Source organism: Vanellus vanellus (assembly GCF_965231255.1).
Source record: "Vanellus vanellus genome assembly, chromosome: 7".
Taxonomy (NCBI): Eukaryota; Metazoa; Chordata; class Aves; order Charadriiformes; family Charadriidae; genus Vanellus; species Vanellus vanellus.
The window spans coordinates 34,489,184-34,498,308 of record NC_138912.1 but is presented as its reverse complement, the minus strand read 5'-3'; the positions used below and the strand labels follow the sequence as shown (position 1 = coordinate 34,498,308).

Sequence of the window (9,125 nt, the reverse complement as noted above, 5' to 3'; positions counted from 1 at the left end):
CAGAACGGCAAGACGGCAAACGGCAGAGCCAAGAGCCCTCAGCCAGAGCTAGACTGCCGCCAGCACCACCACTTTTTGCATCTCCGCTTTGCTTCGAACCCCCAAATCTGTTCATTTCCTGCTGCTGGCAGCTGAATTAGAAAGATGGTGTGACAAACCCCTTGGGCACAGCAAGCCAAAGGCACAGCACCCCTCATCCTTAGCGAGACCCCAGGGCATTTCACTTTCAGAACCAGAAGAGGTAGTGAGTCACAAATACGGTAACCAGATTTTCTCAGGTGTACCTCTGCCCTCCTGCAGTCCTCACCAGCCCATGGAGGGATCCATTGAGCCCTGGGGAGGTGCCCGTGTTGCCCTGTGAGCCCTTTGGATGGTGTTCGCACAGACAGTGGTGGGGAGGTACACTGACACCCAAGTGACCCTCGACAAACCCACTGGGATGTGCCCAGCCCAGGGCGGATGCTGCCACCCCTCAGTGCCACTCACAGCCCGGGCTTGTCTGGGTGCGAAAAGCTCCGGCATGCGGCTCCTGGTGGTCTTCCTCTTGGCCGCTCTCTGCGGCGTGGGTAGGGCAGCCCGACACACACCCCAGCATGGCAGGAACACGCAGCGTTGCCTTATGTTAATCCACAGGCTGGGAAGGGCTAAAAAAAAAAAAAGCAAGGACTCAAGCACGGTGCTGGAAACCAAGTGGCCTTGGCCACTTCTGCAGCTACTGCAAAGGCCACTATCCATATGTGTCCGCATTTCCCCCCGCCTCCTTCAGGTGTTCACTGGTAGGAAATATTTTCAATGTGAGAAGAATAAAGTGCTTGGCAAAGACAGAATTGGCTGGGGGAAGAGGTATACTAGAGGGTCCCATCTTCTCCCATAGCTTCACAGCTGGTGTGGGGACAGCACATAGGGTGTGCTTATTTACTGCTTCTCACAACACAAGAAGAAACAAGCACTAAAGGAAATTACCAGGCAGCGGGTTAAACCCGAGGAAGGTTTATTCTGTCTGCTCATACATAGTGCGTACTGAAACCATGGAAGTCCTTGCACAGCCCTCTCTGAAGAGCAAATGATTGAAAAAGGACTCAGACATCAAAAGAAGAGAGCTTGCCGAGGGCAATTGAATGCAGCGCTGACCATCTTGCTGGCTCGGGAAGCATCTCGCTGGGAGCTGTGCCGCTGGGCCACACCACAGGTCCCCGTCCTGCCCTCACACCCAGTCCTGGATGGTCCCCATCACCACTGGAGAGGTGGCACAGGGCTGCTCTGCACAGCTGTGTGTGGGGACCGGTCAGGCATCCCCCCCGGCTTCCCCCAGGCACACCCAGCCCCACAGCACTCAACGGCACTGCGCCGCGTCACCTGTGCCCAACAGCCGCCTCTGCCCCGGAGCCGGTATTTCCCCTCATTTCCCAGCACACACAAGAAATGCTTTTTGGTTTTTTTTTGAGACTTTCCCTCAACCACAGCCCATATCTGGAAGCCTCATCTAACAGTGATGTCAACCTGGCCTGCGCTCGCTGGGCTGCAGCGCAGCTTGGGGAGCAGCTCCCCACTGCACGCTGTGCTCCCGTACTTCCCCGCAGGCTGGGGCTTACGTTGCCGACAGCATCACGTACCGTAACCGCACCCTGGCCTGGGCCTGTGGCTTGCGCTGCCCTCGGAGATGCCGAGCCGGAATGAGCTCCTGGGGCACGGGTGAATGCCAGCGCTGCAAACAGACTCAGCCATGCAGGGTGCAGGGTGGACGCATGAAGGAGCAGCAGCCTCGGACCACCATGGGCTCACAGCTTCAGCTCTTGGGGCTCCCAAGGATGTGGAAGGTTCCCCCCTACATCCCCTGCAGGACCACCACACTGTTAAGCCACGATCTGGGGTGACAGGGTGGCCCAAGCCGCTGCCCAGATGTGCCGGGCGAGGGCGGTACCCAGTCCTGACCTACAGCAAGCAAATGAATTTCTCATCTACAGGGACCCGGAGCATCATAACAGTGCTCTGACAGTGCTCGCCATGATAATGGCTTCTCAAAGGGCCATCAGGTTTAGGGGGGCTTTTCAGACCCGTCAAGGAAGAGAGTACGAATTAATTTTACTCGATGGTTGTTTACTGTCATCAGCAAAATTATTAGTTAGCATCTGACTCCGAAGTCCTACTTGCAGTGAAGCTGGGGAGGACAGGGGGCAATTTTCAGATCCCAGCTCGAGCCTGCAGCACTGAGGGGAAAAAAATCCTGCTCAGAGATGCAAATGAGGCAAATTTGCTACTGGAGCCACTGGCTGTGCGGGGATGTTATCCCCGCCAAAGCTGTTCCTACAGTCAGCCTGACCACAGCCACACTTTAACGCCAGCACGCTGCAAAAATAGAGGGACACTGACTGAAGATCTTGTCTCTTTCTCCTTTAGGAAATTGCAAACTTCCATTTCTTTAATCTAATCATTTGCAGGAGGAGATATTTTCTCTAGAAAAGCCAATATAAGAGGGCTGAAAGGTCGGATGGGATAATATGTAATCCATTGCGATAAGGGCTGTTTACAGAATTATTAATCAAACACAAAAGGGAACAGATAGTAACATTTTTTATTAAATATTACAGTGGATCAAAAAGTACAAAATATCTTTTGCCTGCTATGTGATTGGGAAACTATTGGCACATAATACAGTATCAAAAGCATTAATAAGTACAATTTGGAAAACATACAAAAATTGAGTGTTTATAGTTGGCTCAGCTTTATTTCTGGTAGTGTTTAAACTAACGCAAAGGTTACTCAATAACCTTTTAAATGGGAAACTATATAATATTACTGGGCCATTTTTATATATACAAATCATCACCTTACAGAGCATATAGGCTACATAACTTGAATCACAAAAAGTATACAATATTTACAACAAAAGAAAGTTAAAAAAGTATAAACAGCTAGTAGATTATGCTGCCATTATTAGAACATATTTAAAACTGCAGGGCTGGGGGGAGAGGGGAGGAGGAGGAAGAGAACGAGCGAAATATCAACCACGTGTACAGCAAACACCGCAGGAAGCGCTCGTGGCCGCGCTGCCGATGCCACTCGCCTCACACCAGCGCAAGGAGTCCCATTGCTCATTAAAAATCACTGCAATTGCAAAACCAGACCAGAGGCGACCTCGCTGACCGTCGCAATGGAGGGGGCCAGGCGAGGGGACCCTGGTGGTGGTCTCTGGAGGTGGCAGCCCCATGCCCTGCGAAGGGGGCCGAGGTGCCGGCGGAGGCAGGCGCAGCACTTGCCACCTGCACCAGCTCCAGGGGCTGCCAAGCCGACTTCCCTGCAGCTGGGACAAACTCGTTCCTCGGCACCTGACACACCGGGCAGACTCCCTGCGTCAGGCCAGCACGCAGCCAAAGACCGACCAACTGCAAAAACGCCGGCTCGCTCCCGCCCAGCCTTGCCGCGGGTTTTACTGGGAGTCAGACCCCACTTCCCACGCCTTTCGCAAAGTCCGGCTCAGCGCGTGGCCAGAAGCTACACGCGAGCCGTTTGCTGCCGGGCCTTTTCCTTTGAATCACACAACCTTTAGCATCCCTAATGAATCCTGGACATAGTGCGTTTGAATTGCAACATTTCTTGGAACTCGCTCCTGGTAAATAGATTTATGGCTCTATTGCCAATTAGATTCCGCAGTTTCCTTTACAAACCTACCAATAACAATGGTTTGATTGCACAAAGAAAGGCTTGTGCAATTTCATTCAATAATAAGGCCCCTTGAACTCAAACAATGCAAACAAAGCCCCATTTAAGACATTAAAAAAAAAAAAAGACTTTTCAGCCAATGGAGAATTCAATAGTCTTTTGAAAGATTTCCAAGATTTCTGTTAAGAGTTTTTAAACAAATAATGCACCGCTTCTGTTGGGGGTTTATGCTACCATTTCTTTGCCTTGACCCTGCCGTTTTGGCCAGTATATTATGAGCTTCCTCAGCCAGCGGTGGCCAGTCTCCTGGCAGGGCCAGCGAGGAGCCTTCCTCCCCTCTTCCCTGTCCCCCAGCCCCGCGTGGCCTCAGCACGGCTCCAAAACGCCAGCCATCAAACTCCAACGGGATGTAACCAAAAGGGAAATCGGACACTTCGCGTAAACAAATGCACGACTCCAGGACATAAAGCTTAACCGACACAAGGAAGAGAAGCGTTTGCTTCACCAAACACACGACAAGCTTCTGTTTGCGTTTGCTGTAGATTTGTATATTCTCTCCCCTTTCCCTCCCCCCCTTCTCCCACCCCCCTCCCCCCCCCCATCCCCAAACCCCTGATTCTCACGTGATTCAGATCTAGTGCAACTTTACTAGCGATGTCCTCCACACCGCGGCCTCTGCCCGGCTGAGCCTGCGGGTCTGTTTCCTGTACAGTTTGTGGAGCAGCAGGATGCTCTGCACTGGCACATCCATGTTCTAAGTTCTACTAGTCTGTTTATCGATCAATTAAATATAGTTTTACCACAGGAATATAAAGTATTTAATTGAAGAAGCTGGATCTTTAACAGTAGACGAGTATATTATTCTGGTTTCCACCTTTGGATATTAAGTATGATACATTATATATTGTATTTGGCTTCATATCACGGGAAAATTTAATGACATGCCTAGCATGCAAAGTGTTTCTTAGTAGTTTCCATTTTTCTTTCTGTATTGATTACGCTGTCTTTGAACAGTAACTGAGATGGTTTGAATCACAACCAATTTTCACATTGTAAAAAGCCTCCAAGTCACACTTCACTTTATTGATGTCTTATGCTCAGCTGCATGGCGGTGATGTCCTGCAAAGGGACTATACATCCACAGGGTAGCTCTTTCACCAGGAAAACCCAGCCCCTCCATGCCCAGGCTTTCCCCCTGCGAAAGGATGCCCAGGGAGAGGCTGAGATCCCTGTGGGGGTGTGGAAGGACCATCCCAACCACTGCACGCAATCCCCTACCCGTCCTACCGAGCCCAGCCTGCTTGCGAGGCCCAGGCCCCATAAGCCTCTGATCCAAATCAACATTGGCTCCTGTCCTAATTTCTGAAATTCTCAACATTCTTGCAAACCACAAATCCGTTTTCTGGACTCCTCTGTCATCCAGCAGCTTGTGCCAGGGAGGTTTTATTTTCTAGACCGTTTCTCTGGTAGGCAGGAGGGTTTCACAGCCTAGGTAAGATTAAGTACAACGCTCGGACAAATTCACGGACCAAGATACGGGAAAGCAAAGCTCGGTGGGAGGGGAGAAGCGGCGGAGGAGCCATAACAACAGGAGGAGAGCGAGAGGTGCTCAGCACCTCACAGGGGCGGACCGTGGGCAAAGGAACCTTGTTTGCATCCTTGCACCATAACATCACCTACAGTATGTTTATAACCATTAAGATTAATCTGAACCAGTTGCTTCAGTTTGTAAACAGTAAACATTACCACAAAAACGAAACAAAAATGCTGCTCAAAAGTATAAAGAAACTGGAAAAATTACAAACACCAAAAAAAAAAAATAGGACAGCCACAGCCTTTAAAAAAAGTTGCAGATAAAATGATACTGTTTAATTTAAAAAAAAAAGAAACCCAAAACAAAAAAGAACAAACATAAAGAGCACAGAATATACTGGACAAACAAAACTATATAAATTATTGTGACCAAATGTGACACTGGTAGTTTACGAAGTGGATATGTACAGTCAAATTAAACAGTGTTTACCCTTCTGTTCTAATAGTGTTAAAATGAAAAATCTATTGCCGTTTTACTATACATTGCATTGATTGAATCTTTAAAAGTCAGGAAAAGTTACCCAAAAAAGCACATCCACTGATTGTACGGATTCTCGGCCCTCTTCTCCTTTCCGGGTTCATCTCGAGTCCTTGACTCATTTGCAACAACGCACGCACGGCCTCTGGTCCGCGGCTCAGTGAAAGGCAAACGCAGCCCTCACCTGCGATTGCAGTGAGCTCAGGACTGGGCCCGCATTTCCACGGCTCCCTTTGAACATTTGCTCTTACCATATACAAGTCCTTTCAGAAAACACATATGCAAAAAATCCAATTATTTTTTTCTTTCTTTTTTTTTTTTTTTTGAGTGTTTGGTTTTCTTTTTTGCGGGGGCAGGGATAAGGGGTGAGGGGGCCGATGTGGGAGCCAGAATTAAAGAAGCAGTCCTGTCTCCATCAAACTCTGAAGCGCTCCTCTAGGCGGGATACGACTGCATCCTGGTTGGCAAAAATACAGATCGCTAAATCTGTGAGACATCGTCACGGGGGGAGGAATGTCACTAACTTAACTTTTCTCCTCAGACCTTTTTTTTGCAAGCGAGGGGGTTTACAGTTTTGTGCTGGGATGTACAGAGGATAGCTGGGAAGGTGGGAAGGCGGCTTGAGGGTTTATAGCAGCTAAAGGATAAATGCTGTTATGCAAAAGGTCACCGTAGGAACTTCCTACAGGTGTTGCTGCAGCTAAGTGTCTGTACAGTTGCTGCGAGTTTGCAGGGGACGTGAGGAATTGTCTCTGCACCATGAAGGAGTGAAGAGCCAAAGGCTGCATGAGCGGGGAGAGCACGGTCTGATTTTTCAAGTACTGCAGGGGATGAGAATACCCGGGCGGGAGGCGATTGTTCAGCCCTGTGCACAGGCTTCCCGGATACAAGCCCGGGAAGATGGGGGCTGAGAGGGGGAATTTGTGGCTTTCCAGCATGCTGCCAGAATGGAGGCCGTGCACCGGCTTGCTGCCTTCCCCCTCCGGGTCGGGAACCTTGTCTTTCGCCGAGGTCTCCTTTGGTAAGTGCAGAGGAGAGACAGCTCGGATTTTTTTTTCAGAAATGACTTTGTCCAAATCCTCCAGGCTCCGTTTCAAAGGCCGGGCGGCCCCCACGTTTTGAGGGCTCGTTCTGCGGCTGATGATGGGATGCACCATCCCCTCCATCTTCCTCAGATTCTCCAGCCTCTGGGCCTGCTGCTTCCCAGACCTGTGGAGCAACTCGCTGTGTTTTTTCGGGGCTGTCATGGCCATGGGGGACACGCGGCAAGCTTTGGGGTTACAGTCTAGGCTCACCGCCTGGCTGCTCGCAGCCTGGAACGGGGAGATACCTTTGCCTTCTTGCTGGGCCATGGATGAATGAGGGTGGCTGGAGCCCGGAGCCTTTGCAGTCTGTTTGTGTATGCTCTTTGGAAGACTCAAATCTGTTGGCTGATCATCTGAAGAGGCCTCCACTGCTGCCTTTTTTTCTTGCTGATGCAAAGATGGGCGATAATTTAAATTTAGTTTTTCTTGGTGTTTGTGTTGAGTAAAAGTAGAAATATTTTCAGATTCTCGGAACATGTCCCGGGGGAGGTACTTTGATGTCTGTTCATTATTAAGGTGGTGTTCGGTGTGCCTATAAAGGCTGTGCAGATGAGGTGATGAATAAAAATCTGCCAAGAAAGTGGGCACATGGGAGTGCTGCAGTGCCCTTTTCTCACTCATTTTATCTTTGCAGTCCTGGATATCCGTCTTCGGTATGTACGACTCGGCAAGAGAACTGAGGTGATGTTTTGAAAAATCACAGCACTGAGGATCCGGTTTACTTAGCATGTCATGTTTAAAAACGTCGTTAATCGATTTCCTTTCTTCCTTGGTTTTGAAACTCTGTACGTGTTGTATGACTGAGGGCCTATTAATTGCTACAGGATCAGAATTAGGGGTGTGGGGACCTTGTGATATGCTTGAAGACAGCTCATCTCTGTTGTTCAGTTTCTTTTTGCTGATCAAAGGTGGAGGAGAACCGTAAGGATAGCTACACGACAGGGCTGCCCCACTGACCTGTGACAGCAGCTTCTTCTTTGCCAGGGGTGACATAATGCCTGGATTACCCTTGGAGTAGAGCAGCGGTGTGTAACCAAAAGTGGAGTCATCATTCACGGACCCAGGCAGCTCCTTCTCCTTGAACATGTCGAAGTTCTGGACCACCAGTACTTTGGGCGTTTGCTTTAGTGCATTGTGGATATCTTCATTTCCCAGCTGGTCAACTTTCACCGTGCAGTTTGCTATGTAATCGGCCATCTCCGGCAGTTTGTCATCTTCCATGTCGCTCTGAGCGGGCAGCTGGACCGGGAAAGCCGTGAAGGGCATTTCTGGAGGTTCGCTTTCTAAGCTGTCAGTAAAAGCTTTGTGTAGTCTTTGTTCAGGCTTTGTGTCTTCCAGGGTATCTGCTGAGGGATGTAATCGTTTTGTGACGGTGGCATCCAGCACGGTGTCTTCTTCTGGGGGCACTGATATACTTGAGAAAGAGGACGAGTGCTGAACCTCCTCCTTGGCTTTCTCGCTGTTCGTGCTGTTTTCTGTCAGGTCTGTCTTTTCCAGAGTCAGGGGCCGAGCTGCCTCTGGTAAAAGAGATGGAGGGCCTTGTACGGGTTGTTTCATCTCTCCCACTGTAGGATGCTCCGGGAAATTTTTCTGGTCTGCTGATTCTTGATCCTTCTCTTGTTCTGGTGAAACCTAATAAAACGATTCAACAGACGGTAATAAGAATGCGGTGTGTTTTGGCAGATTGTTCGGAAGATCATACACAGTACACTGTTGGCTACTTTTAGAGAAGTACTTGTCAATCACCTTGCTGGAACATGAAGGCTCTAACGCCAGGTATCAGACTCAAACACAGAAACGTACCTCCTGGAAATATTAAGACATACACCATCCCTGCCAGGGTCACAATAAGGCATTTCAAAACAGCAGATGTTTGTAACCTGATGAGAGGCACCAGTGGCTTGACCAGGTAGCTAAACGCTGAGGTTATACTCTTTTAAAATTAATTAGGCAAATGCAGGAGAGCAGATTTCATAACACAAACGATAAGGCTACAGAAATTTCTCCCGCTAGCCAACTTCACCTACAAAAATGATACAACGATCCCCATGTGTTTTCTTACATAAAGTCTCTCCAGAGTAGCTATCTTAAAATTCAGTGATCACAGAGGAGATCATTCACACCCAGTTTTGCATTAAAGTGTGAAAATGATAGAAATGGCATAGTAGGAATCCCTATTGTAGGCAGCAAATCACTGCCACAGCTTAACTAGGACACACATTTTTTTATTAACGGATTAAAATGAAGTTGTCAACATTCAGTAAGTGTGTGTGCCCGCTATTGCAAACATGGCTTTTATACGTTATCGT

The 9,125-nt window shown here is 48.9% G+C and overlaps 1 protein-coding gene across 1 annotated transcript in view; it reads right to left on the bottom strand.

Moving 5' to 3' along the window:
* Positions 1 to 4,267: 4,267 nt before the first annotated feature.
* The window catches only part of ARID5B (AT-rich interaction domain 5B), a 108,146-nt gene continuing 103,288 nt past the window's right edge, over positions 4,268 to 9,125 (bottom strand). Inside the window, exon 8 of the mRNA XM_082486590.1 lies at positions 4,268 to 8,448. Coding sequence (XP_082342716.1) covers positions 6,298 to 8,448 — 2,151 coding nt within the window. The 3' untranslated portion in view covers positions 4,268 to 6,297. The remainder of the gene's footprint in view (positions 8,449 to 9,125) is intronic.